Source organism: Amblyomma americanum, chromosome 7, assembly GCF_052857255.1.
Source record: "Amblyomma americanum isolate KBUSLIRL-KWMA chromosome 7, ASM5285725v1, whole genome shotgun sequence".
NCBI classification, from domain to species: domain Eukaryota; kingdom Metazoa; phylum Arthropoda; class Arachnida; order Ixodida; family Ixodidae; genus Amblyomma; species Amblyomma americanum.
In genome coordinates, this window is record NC_135503.1 from 106,184,749 (window position 1) to 106,197,600 (window position 12,852).

The following is a 12,852-nucleotide window of genomic DNA, read 5'->3' on the forward strand; positions in this document are numbered from 1 at the left end:
AACGCAGCGTGTTGTCTTTGAACCGCCACTGACACAAGGTAGTGCTGGGGAATCCTTGTTAGGTAATATATGTGGGTCCGCAGGGTGTCAATGGTTATTCATGTCGAGAGTGTGTAGTCCTGGACGATAGCAATGGTAGCAACTGTTGATGCGCTGCGAGTAATACCCAGGCATGTGCGAAGTGCTTGACCTTGTATAGTCTGGAGGGCACGCAAATTCGTCTTGCATGTGCTTCAAAGGCTTAGTAACGAAGTTTCCTTTACAATAAGGAGCAGGGGTGGTAGAATCTCAGAAAGAGGAGACAGATTAGATTTTTTTGTTGTCAAATGTGCGCAGAATCTGATTGTTCTGAGGCGATAGGGCCTGCAGTACCTGGTCCTAAATATCACGGGGTTTCCATAGGATGCAACAGCAGAGAAAAAACTCGCGTCGTCCATCAGCTTTATTGCCACTTTAAGCCAAGACATATCACAATAATATACTTTCACCACGCAGGGATGCATCAATAATTATTTCCGCGAGGACAGCCTAATATTATGCACGATGAGTTTTTTCCTCCACCGCACAGTCTACTCTTTGCATTCAAACACACTCCAAAATGTACTTCTAAACTCACTTCGGGATTTACCTTAATATTCTACACTCACCTTTAGCCTCCAATACAGAGCGACTGCAAAGAAATGCTGGCTCTCTTCAGAAGGCTCTTATCTAGTCATTCAACACCCCAGAAGGAAATGCCACAAAAGACGCTTTTCTCTTCCCGTGGCGAAAGTTACGCACCCGGCTTTTCTCACAGTTGCTTTGGCTGAAAGGTACAGTTTTAAAAAAGTCTCCGAAAACCGCTTATGTAGAGGGCAGCAAACTGGAAAGAAATTAGCCTTATCCTTCTGCTAGGCAGATAATTGGATAATTGAATATATAGCTTCCCCACGCAGTCCCTTAATGCAATATCTGCTTCTTTGTGATATTCTTGAACGCATTAAAATTCTACTTCCTTGGTACTGGAGCCCTGAACAAGGTGGCCCTCGCTCTGTATCATATATTGAGGTTAAATGCTATTCGTGAACTATTTCAGGAGAGCTTTCTTGAAAAATGACAAATACCTTCAATGAGTCGTTTAAAATGTTTGCAGTCCTCTGCCTCGACGTACCCGGTCTAACTGACTATTGCGTATCTGAGGCGTCTAAGCAAAGCAGAGGTACGCATGATGCATGAAACTATTTTATCCTTACGTATCTACTGTTGCAAACGAAACTAGTGAGTTTTGCTTCGTTTAAAGAAAGAAATGCAAGTCTTGGTAAGCCTAAATGGGTACCTAATTGGGTAACCATAATTGGGATTGGGTACCAGAAAGTCGTTGCAATAGCGAAATATTAAACGAAAAGAATCAATGACGAAAATTGTTCTAAACACTGGCACTGGCACCACAATGTATGTGCCGAAGCAAGGCCAAGGATAATTTTAAGCTTGCATTAGTATCACAAAATCTTTTCATCCGTCAATCCGTCCGACAGTCCGTCAATAGTCTTTAAAAAGTTAGAGTCATTAAAACAGTTTTGCGACGCACTTAAAGGGTTAGATATATTGCGAAACACAGCTCCGAGCCCACATCAGTTCATGCGCTCACCCTGTCGACTAGTTCGCGCATCATGCCGTTCCACCGGCCGCGGGAGTCCCTGTTTCCGTGGGCTCCGTCCCTCACGAGTCTCAGGTGGTAGCGGAAGCCCAAGAGGAGCGCCATCTCTCGGAGCAGATCGGCGCAGAAGCCCTCGAAGCGGTCGTTTCCTTCCAGCTTGTGCGCGGATTTTTTCAGCATCATGTACGGCGCATTCTGTAAAGGACATCGAGCATAAGGGTGATATATGTTTTAAATGGGGCTAAAGAGACAGCATAGGCCATTGGATTAATGGTCAGAAGCGTGCAAAGCCAGATGCCGCGACAGCTAGAACTCCTGTTTCTGCCCAGATTTCACGATGTCTTTTAGTTTGTGCCACAGAAATTTTACCGCACTTTTTGTTACAGTTTGTTTACAAAACTTTAGTAACTCATTCAGTAGGCATTACTGCAGCTGAATTTTAAATTGACCTTATAGGATTGTTGTTACATTTGAGTTAGCGTAACGATTAATGCTCGCCGTCTTTAAAGACCAATGACTAAGTGTGAGTACTTTCAAGATGGATTTGCATTTGCTATTCAGTCAAAGCTGAACTAAAAGCAAGCATACCTAAGCAAGCTGAGCAGTGCTTCTAGTTAGTTTCCTGCTTACAATGTGCAAAGAATAAAGAATGGCAGAAAAAAAGAAACGCACACTGGCATTTGTTTCCTGAATTGCTCTTGTACTGAAAACGGGTTAGCCAACGTCCAATCTTGAGGATATATGCATTATGTGCGCATGGCCAGCTTCTAATATTGAGGTATAAATAATAAATGTTGAACAGTGGGCCAGTAAGCCATTGCGCTAAAGGCATAGTACTGACCAGTAATATCGCAGGTTGGCTTGTCATAGCCGCGTATACGAGAACACGGCTACTATTTTCCCTTAAGCTGAAAGGCGCTGAGATACCGTAGAAAATAATTCCTGGGTAAAAGTATGATAATTTCGTTCATAATCATAAGAAGTTATGTTCTAAGATTTAAAGGCATGGTAAACATACAACGTCACGTTAAAACACAGCTCATCGTATTCCATAAGCTGTCCACTTTCAGTGGTCCATTTCGCGACCATTTGGTCCTGTATCATTGGGCATTCAGATACACCCACGGCTTCATGCGTACGTCGGCAGCGACCCGACCATTGGTCGGTTGGTGAGCTGACCTCAGTACTGGCTGAATCGAGCGCTCTATCAACAGCAGGCGGCCAGACCTCACCACTGGCTGCCATTGACTGGTATATGATGTCCGCTCGTTAACCACCCATTTCAATTCAATTCAATTCGATTCGTTTATTTTCAAGAGCGGTACAAACACGAACTCTGAATGGTCCCCTGGACTAGAAGTTTCACTAAGCAACTAGACGACTGCCCAGGGGCCACCTTACAAAACAGCAGTCGACGCAGATTGTCCAGAAAAAAGAAGCCGCACTCATCAAAGACCACATTGAAAATATATGGGCAATAAAGCAGGTCTCAAAAGCCTGCATATACAAGATACAAGAAGTGAGACAATAAAAAAGAAAAAAATCATTGGATGATATGGAAGCACAGGTAAAAGGACGATTAGTCAGTTTAAAACTAAGGCAAGACAGATCAAATCAGGACGACAGGAAGAGTTCAGCTGAGGTTACAAAAATAATTTTTAAACTATTTCTTAGATGAAAAAAAAACTCCTTTGGATATTTGTTTACAAGTGGTGGAAAATTATGCTTTAATGACTAAAACTTGTTTTCATTCAGGAAATAGGGAACCAGCCAGCGTGGGGGGTTTCTCTAGTGAATACATCCGTCATTCGCAGGGTTGCTTCCCACAGACGCTTGAAAGCAGCCGATTTATCTGAGTAACCATTGACACAGGACGCGAAATGGACAAAGTTAAATGGACAGCTTATAGAATACGGCCCCTGAACTATGAAGTCAACAAGAAGGAGCTGGCTTTGAACACCCACGATTTCTTTGGCCAATGAGGTCTGTCTGAAAATTTTTACTCAAATAGCCCTATTCCACGTTGAGACTTTCCGGCTGGCATAAAATCGAAAGTTCACAATTATATAAAAAAAAGAATATTTACTATTCGGAAGCCCACTTTCCATTGCACAGATGTTGCAGTCGTTATCTGTTGCGCCAATCACTGTTCACTTCAAACAAAGAAACAAAGTTTAAAATAACATGTGGTAGGACCGTGGGACGACAGCTCAATCGCCTTATGGATCGTTTACCACATAGATTTAAATAGCGCTCTATAGCTTTGTCCAAGTGGCGCAAAAAAATGGCGCACGAATATTGCCGCTAACATTTTGGTAGGTTACAGATAAGAGAGCTGAATGGTTTATTGCGCATGTGCAATAAATCAATATGTTCATTTATCTGCACCCTAAAAAAGCAGGCGGGTCTTTTAGTACACCCTAATAAACATTCCTCATAGACGTACGCACGAGTGTAAGCACACGATGTACTAGCTAAAACTGCTCTTCATTGATGGGTGCTTGAAATTAGCAGCGTAAGAAACATAAATTGCTGACAAAACATTCATCAGACCTGTCTGAAGTCCGCTAACGCCGTTTCATTTCTGGCTACTAACAAGTTCATTAAAAACATAAATGAGTGCAGGAAAAGATGCTTTGGTGTATATTTAAGAACACAGATTTTACACTAAACAGATATTTACTGAAATATTAAGAATTTTAAACATTGGAAACAGCGTTGTTGTTGTTGTTGTTGTGGTTTTATTAAAAATAATAGTAAAAAGGAAGGAAAATATTTTTGCTAGCCCCGGCATCTGCCATCAATACTGAAGCATCTGAGCTGGGGCAGCGGAAATAAAGGACAGCAGGCAGAAAGAAGAAATGAAATGAAAGAGGTGAGGGGACAGGAAGAGAGGATAGGGGGAGAAGTAATAAACAGCGTTAGGGGCAAAACCGCGAAACAAGACAGGACTGAGGCAGGCGAAAACACAGGGAGGTGTTGTCGCCCTTTGTCGTCGCTTGCCTCAGCCCCGTCCTGTTTTGCGGTTTTGCTCCTCGCGATGTCCTACTAACTGGCCTACAACCAAGTCCTTCTTGGAAACAGAGTCCCGTCAGCCGCCTTATAATCATGTACCAGCTCAATAGGATAAGATAATTTATTAAGCTCTAGCGCAAGTGCTTTTATGCGGTTCAGATGAGTCCATCTCCGCAACGGTCGGTTGCCCCTATTCCAGGGCTCCGCTAGATACTACCGTCAGCTGAGCTCGCCGTATCAGATCGATCTGGTCATGACGGCAGTCGCTGGAGAGCATACCCTCGCATTGCTCCGCACTTGGGTCTGGTATAATTGGAATGACGTAGACTTTTTGACATGTCCATGCTATGTGATATAGCGTAGGTTTTTCATGGCACCACGGACACTTGTTTTCGTAAAGTGTGAGGTGGATTTTACTTAATGTGTTTAGGTTTGTATATGACCCCGTTTGTAGTTGTCTCCATGTGAAAGCCTCTTCTTTGTTTAAGGATTTGGGCGGTGGTGGGTACCGCATCCTGCTGCCTTTTTAGTTGTTTAGTATGGCCGAGTATTCTTGAGGTACTCGCAGGGACACCTCAAGGTCGTTGACGTTGGATGCTCGGTAGTTAGTATATCCTCGAGCTATCCTGTCCGGATCTTGGTTTTCTGCCACCCCCGTGTGCCCCGGTACCCAGATGATCTTATGTCTGATCAGTTCTGCATCTGTCTGTTGTGTCTTGCAGTCTACAGAGTGGAGTATGCGCAGCGCTCTGTCACGGACTCTGCCGCTAAGATAGTTGCAGCAAGCTGCTTGTGAGTAAGTAAGAATTTTCAGTGACCACCCAATCCGATAGCCCTCCGCTGCCGCTAGAACGACGGCCGCCTCTCAAACCTCAGCTATCGTGCAGTCTTGCAATGAGGCGCTGGTAATCGCGTGTAATTTCGAGTTGACTACAGTTGTCACTGCGTTGTTGGCGTCTTGTTTCCTGGTCATGGCATATGTGGCAGCGTCCACGTACATTGTTGTATCCTGGGGTGCGTGCGTTTTCTGTAAGCGTTCAGCCCTTTTCTTACTTTTCTTACTCGAGCATAAACAATTTTTCTTATTCGAGCATATCGATATCCCAGAAGACGCTGCTACTATAAAACGTCACAAACGTACTAAAGGTTTCTATTCAAATTGACAGTTGCAAGCATTCAGTTCTTCCGTAATTTGCACGCGGATCAACCATGTCATTGGCCAGTATCACATTGTTAGGAGCTTCTGTCGCATTCGTTGGGAGTCGACTTATCATGTATCAAGTTACGTACCAGTATAGTGGTGATCCTTAAGGTCTTGTTCTTCAGTGTGTTCAGTATTTCCTCCTGGAACATTCTTTCTGTTCGTGTTATATGGAGCCCGGTGGATGCACTCCACGTTCCCACCTGAAAAACAAAAAAAACGCTGAGAAATTTACGCAAGAGCACGTACAATGTGATTTCCGTTGTGTTTTGCATAATAATATATAAATTGGTTGTTGGGGAAAAGAACTGGCGCAGTATCGGTCTCATATGTCTGCGGACACATAAGCCGCACCGTAAAAAAAGGGATAAAGGAGGGACTGAGTGAAGAAAGGAAGAAAAAAGGTGCCGGAGTGGAGGGCTCAAGAATAATTTCGACCTCCTCGTCATCTTTAAGCCTTTCGATCGACGCGAAACACTAAGGCGCTCGTGTGCTATGCGATGTCCGTGCACGATGAAGATCCCGAAGTAGTCGAAATTATTCCGGAGCCCTCCACTACGGCATCTCTTTCTTCCGTTCTTCTTTCACTCCCTCCTTTATGCCCTCCCTTACGGCGCCGTGTGCTGTGCGATGTCAGTGCACGTTAAAGATCCCCAGGGGGTCGAAATTATTCCGGAGCCCTCCACTACGGCACCTCCTTCTTCCTTTCTTCTTTCACTCCCTTCCTTATCCCTTCCCTTACGGCGAGGTTCAGGTGCCCAACGATATGTGAGGCAGATATACTGCGCCGTTTCCTTTCCCCCAAAACCAATTATTATTATTATTATTATTATTATTATTATTATTATTATTATTATTATTATTATTATTATTATTATTAACTGAACGCACTCCACTTGGTAACGGAGTAGGTACGCTTAGCGCGGGCCTCCAATGCAGCGGGTTCGATTAGGATGGAGTAATGATCCGAGACCCAGTGAGATGGTGATCGGCGCCATGTCGCCTCGATGCCTTTGGATGCGAAGGCAACGTCGATGCAGGAGCCGCTTGTTCCGCGTCGTCGAAAGGTGGGCTCGCCGGTGTTCAAGGGGGTGAGTCCCAGCTGCGTTGCTGCGTCGTGCAGGTCGTCTCCACGCGCGCACTTCCCCACGCACTATGGCGGGCGTTAAAATCACCACATATGATTTGGCGCGGGGCACAGCACGAAGACACTGCACGAAAACGCGCCGCGTTCCACGCGACCGCTGGGTGCACATAAACACTGGCCACCGACGTGTCAACACCACGGACGCGCACTGTCACGACCACGAACTCCTGGGCATCGGATGTCGCCGCCGCCGAGCCCACGAGGGTGTGCTGGACATCCTGCCACACATATATCGCGTACTTTGATTTCCCGGCGGTAGACGAGGCGGTAGAGGGGCGGTAGATGAAGCTGCGGCAACTGGCGCCGATTTCTTTTCAAGTCTAGTCCGAAGCGCCCTCGCAGCTACCCAACGAGTGGAGGTAAGGGCGGGGGAGCCCACACCTGATAAGAAGCTTCCCAATCTGCGCGCGAAGAGAGATCGCGCAGAGCGACGGGCGCGACGGACTGACAGAGCCGCCGACTGGTCGGTCTACAACCGCCTGGACGCGGCAGCCCGCCGCCTGCCAACAAGCTATACCGCCGGCAGTGGGGTTCACTGTGCCAAAGGATGGAGGAAGATGTCAACTCGCGGAGGCTGTTTGACACCCTGCGGCGCATCACCGAACCACAGGCAAACCGCCAACCGCTGGCCGCCCTCGCAATCTCCAGTGGGGTCAGCTTTGAAGAGCTGGCAAAGCGGTTTGCCGACCGGTTCGCGCCGCCAAGCCTCACAAACGCAGCTAACATAGCTGCTCCTGAGAGCCCCAGAAGCGACTCCAGTCCCTCGCCCGTCGCCTCGGAAGGTCCATGTGATGTGCCGTGTACCGCGGCGGAACTGAACAACGCGCTGCAGCGCTGCCGCCGCCGCTCGGTGCTCGGACCGGACAGGGTGACATACCAGATGCTGCGAAACCTGGATGCACAGCAACGACAGATCCTCCTGCAGCAGATCAACCTGGTGTGGGAACGCGGGAAGCTACCGGATGATTGGCGAACGGTGGTCGTTTGTGCCATCCGAAAGCCAGGGCGCCCAGTTAGGAGCTGAGCGGATACCGGCCAGTGGCATTAACATCGGCGGCAGGTAAGCTCATGGAGCATATGGCGTTGCAGCGTCTGAACGAGCGGGCTACGGAGGCGGATTTGTTTGACGAGCGGCAGACGGGTTTCCGTGGGATGCGGTGCACGGCTGATTATATATAGGACTTTGTTACAGCGCTGGAGCAAGCCAGGGTGGCAGGTCGGGTTGCGCTGCTGCTACTACTAGACATCTCGGGCGCTTTTCACAACGTTCACCACGCACCAATTCTCGCGGTGCTTGAGGGGGCCGGTTTGCCCCGCCGCGGTGGCTCAGTGGTTAGGGCGCTCGACTACTGATCCGGAGTTCCCGGGTTCGAACCCAACCGCGGCGGCTGCGTTTTTATGGAGGAAAAACGCTAAGGCGCCCGTGTGCTGTGCGATGTCAGTGCACGTTAAAGATCCCCAGGTGGTCGAAATTATTCCGGAGCCCTCCACTACGGACCTATTTGTTCCTCTCTTCTTTCGCTCCCTCCTTTATCCCTTCCCTTACGGCGCGGTTCAGGTGTCCAACGATATATGAGACAGATACTGCGCCATTTCCTTTCCACCAAAAACCAATTATTATGAGGGGGCCGGTTTTAAGCGGCCGCCTTTTGCGATACGTTCACGGCTTCCTGATCGGGCGCACCATGTGCGTATACGAGTAGGGGGTAAGCTCTCTGAGCTTCTTCCGGTGGAAGTGAGCGTGCCGCAGGGCTCTGTCTTATCACCATTTCTGTTTAATGTGGCCATGTCGGTGGTGCCGGCCTCCCTCCCCACGAGCGGCCGCCACCATGTGTACATAGCCGCCGCGGTGGCTCAGTGGTTATGGCGCTCGGCTGCTGGCCCGAAAGACGCGGGTTCGATCCCGGCCGCGGCGGTAGAATTTCGATGGAGGCGAAATTCAAGAGGCCGTTGCACTGTGCGATGTCAGTGCACGTTAAAGAACCCCAGGTGGTCGAAATTTCTGGAGCCCTTCTCTACGGCGTCTCTCATATCCTGAGTCGCTTTGAGACGTTAAACCCCCAAAAACTAAACCACCTGTACTATATCTGCAGACGACATAGCTCTGTGATGCCGGGGACCACTGGGCGAGGCGCTCCTCCCCCGCCTTCAAGTAGCTCTGACCGCAATCGACGCCTGCTTGCGCGACCTTGGTCTGTCGCTGAGCGCGGACAAATCGGGGGCCACGGCCTGCGTTTCGTGCTCGCGCGAGCACTTTGCGCCACTGCCACTGGATGGGACTCCAATTCCTTGGCGTAAATCGGTGCGGTACCTTGGCCTGGGCATCGACTGGCGCCTTTCCTTCCGCCCCGCGGCGACCAAGGCCTGTCTGCAGATGAAGAGGATCACCGCCGCCGTGCACAAGCTCACCGCTCGAGGCCAGGGCATCTCCCAGCAAGCCGCGCTGCGGCTATACAATGCCGCCGCTTTTGGGGGCGTTGCTCTATGCATTGCCGCTCGTCACAGTGCGCAAGTCGTGCTGGAAGAAGCTCGAGCTCCAGCACCGCAAGTCCCTGCGCGTGTGCCTAGGCCTGCCCAAAAAGCTCGCAGTGCCCCGCAACGTTGGCCGAGGCAGGAACGTGGCCACTTGAGCTCTAAGCAGCGCGCAGGGCACTGAATCACATCGACCGGCTTCACCGCTCACCGGACGGCGGCTCGCTGCTGCAGCGTATGCGCTCGCAACCGCGCTCACGAATGGGCGTGGCGCTGCTCGAGTATGAGCAATTGACTCAAGGCCCACCACCCTACGGCTCCTGCACGGCCTGGCCTGCTGCCTCGGAGATACAGCGAGAGATCGTCGGCATTGCGGAAAAGCAGAGCACACACCTCCGTGCTGTGCAGCAGCTGGCCAGAACCGTCATACACAAGGAGCTCCAGGATCATCTCCTCGTGTACACCGAAAGCTCAGTGGCCCGCGACAGCTTCTCCCTTGCAGCGGCGGCTACCATCCCCGCCCTGCGACTGCACAGCCAGCAAAACGCAACCTTCCAGGGCTCCTCCACCACGGCGGAGTTGATGGCGATCTGGCTCGGGCTGGACCCGTGAGCTAACCTTGGTGAGCCTGTGTGCGTTCCTCGAACAGACGGGCTTGACGTCCTGTCTGTTCTCCGCCAGGTAGTTACACGCAGTGACCGAACACTCCATCATGAACTAATCACGCGCACAATCTGGACACATTTCTTATTGTGTAAATAGTTTGTGTATATTACCTCTCTTCCTATCCTATCTTCCTGTCCCCTCACCTCTTTCATTTCATTACTCCATTCTGCCTGCTATTTATTTCCGCTGCCCCAGCTCCGGTGCTTCAGTATCGATGGCAGATTCCGGGGCTAACAAAAATCTTTTCCTTCTTGTTCATTATTATTTTAATAAAACTACTTGCTTATTTACTACTGTTTAACTAAAGATCCTTAGGTGGTCAAAATTATTCCGGAGCCCTCCACTACGGCACCGCTTTCTTCCTTTCTTCTTTCATTCACTCCTATATCTCTTCCTTTACGGCGCGATTCAGGTGTCCAACGATATATGAGACAGATACTGCGCCATTTTCCTTTCCCAAAAACCAACTATTATTATTATTACTATTATTATTATTATTATTATTATTATTATTATTATTATTATTATTATTATTATTATTATTATTATTATTATTATTATTATTATCTTTAACGTGCACTGAGAACGCACAGCACACGGGCGCCTTTGCGTTTCGCCTCCATAAAAACGCGGCTGCCGTGGTCGGGTTCGAACCCGCGTTCTCCAGATCATAGGTCGAGCACCCTAACTTCTGGGCCATCACGGCTGGTGTGATTTGCTCGTGATACAGGTTTTTGCGGCTCGCAATACCGCCTGTGCTTGTATGTGTGTGAACATGGGCCCGCGCGAGCGCGCGTGTGTGTGCGCACGTTAAAAAAAATATTTCTTGTTTAAAAGGAGCATAACCACTCTTTACAGTGGAAATGGTTCAAAAAATCTTTAGGCACTTAAGTCTGCTTATGTGGAAGAATGCGAAAGCATGTGTTTTGAGGAAAAAAATGAAAATAATAATAATAATTGGTTTTGGGGGAAAAGAAATGGCGCAGTATCTGTCTTACATTTTGGCGGCCACCTGAACCGCGCCGTAGGGGAAGACATAAAGGAGGGAGTGAAAGAAGAAAGGAAGAAAGAGCTGCTTTAGTGGAGGACTGCGGAATAATTTCGTCCACCATTGGATCTTTAATAATAATAATAATAATTGGTTTTTGGTGGAAAGGAAATGGCGCAGTATCTGTCTCATATATCGTTGGACACCTGAACCGCGCCGTAAGAGGAGGGATAAAGGAGGGAGTGAAAGAAGAGAGGAACAAATAGGTCCGTAGTGGAGGGCTCCGGAATAATTTCGACCACCTGGGAATCTTTAACGTGCACTGACATCGCACAGCACACGGGCGCCTTAGCGTTTTTCCTCCATAAAAACGCAGCCGCCGCGGTCGGGTTCGAACCCGAGAACTCCGGATCAGTACACGAGCGCCCTGACCACTGAGCCAGCGCGGCGATTGACGAAAGGCGTCGATTGAGGAAAGGAAATGTTTTTGAGCAATGGAAACGACGCAGTAGCTGTCAGATCCCCACGTCTCGGTGGACACCTCAACCGCGCCTTAAAACTTGCAACCGAAGGAGCATATGTCATCGGTCCGAACCACTGTTGCAAGTCTCAGGAAGCATGCAATTGAAGGTGCATATGTCATTGGTGCGAACCACTGTTGCAAGCTAATCTCCAACTTGGCTAAAACATGTAATTGATATGCAATGAGAAATCCTATGAACCCAATCAGACTGGTGTGTGACGAACGGTTGTTCAAACTCTAAGGTCAACTGGTGCGACTCCATGGAGGTGCTAAGGCTTATAGCTACACACGACCTCTGGCTCTCTTGAAGGTCATCCAGCAAAGCACGGCGAAATTGGCTTTACCTGCGTAGTGAAGCTTTCAAAAACTTGCGTTACAATTAATTTATGTTCATATCATGATGGCCTCACCGGCAAGAAAGAGGGCCAGTGACCTTTGTGCTTGCATGGCTCATTCAACTTTTCTGCACTCTACGAGTTATAATACTTTTCCTCGGGGGAAACTACAAGCATCTCCAGCCAGAGTTACTGGAATTCTCGCAGGACATCACTGCAATCTTTCGCTTTAGGTAGCTCGTTGGCGTATTCAGGCACTCGTTTTAATAAAAATATGCATTCTAATCAGCCCTTCGCATAGAATATTTTTAAATGCAGCTATGCTCATTGCCATTAAAAATTGGTTTTTGGGGAAGGTAATGGCGCAGTATCTGTCTCATATATCGTTGGACACCTGAGCCGCGCCGTAAGGGAAGGGATAAAGGAGGCAGTGAAAGAAGAAAGGGAGAGGTGCCGTAGTGGAGGGCTGCGGAATAATTTCGACCACCTGGGGATCTTGAACGTGCACTGACACCGCAAAGCACACGGGCGCCTTAGCGTTTCGCGTCCATAAAAACGCAGCCGCCGCGGTCGGGTTCGAACCAAGGAACTCCGGATCCGTAGCCGAGCGCCCTAACCATTGAGCCACCGCGGCGGGTAGTCTCTCTCTTTGCGAAGGTGGTGGTGGTAGTGGTTTTATTAAAAATAATAGTAAAAAGGAAGGAAAAGATTTTTGCTAGCCCCGGCATCTGCCATCGATACTGAAGCACCTGAGCTGGGGCAGCGGAAATAAAGGACAGCATACAGAATGGAGATATGAAATGAAAGAGGTGAGGGGACAGGAATAGAGGACAGGGGGAGAAGTAATATGTACAAACTATTTACACAAT

At 48.6% G+C, this 12,852-nt stretch overlaps 1 protein-coding gene across 2 annotated transcripts in view; it reads right to left on the reverse strand.

Annotated features, from left to right (window-relative positions):
- LOC144099454 (glutamate receptor ionotropic, kainate 2-like) overlaps positions 1-12,852 on the reverse strand; it is a 126,135-nt gene that overhangs the window by 18,900 nt on the left and 94,383 nt on the right. For both annotated transcript variants that reach the window (XM_077632763.1, XM_077632762.1), the window contains exons 10-11: positions 5,942-6,055; positions 1,628-1,831 (exon numbers count right to left, since the gene is read on the reverse strand). In XM_077632763.1, the coding sequence (XP_077488889.1) occupies positions 1,628-1,831; positions 5,942-6,055 (318 nt within the window). The remainder of the gene's footprint in view (positions 1-1,627; positions 1,832-5,941; positions 6,056-12,852) is intronic.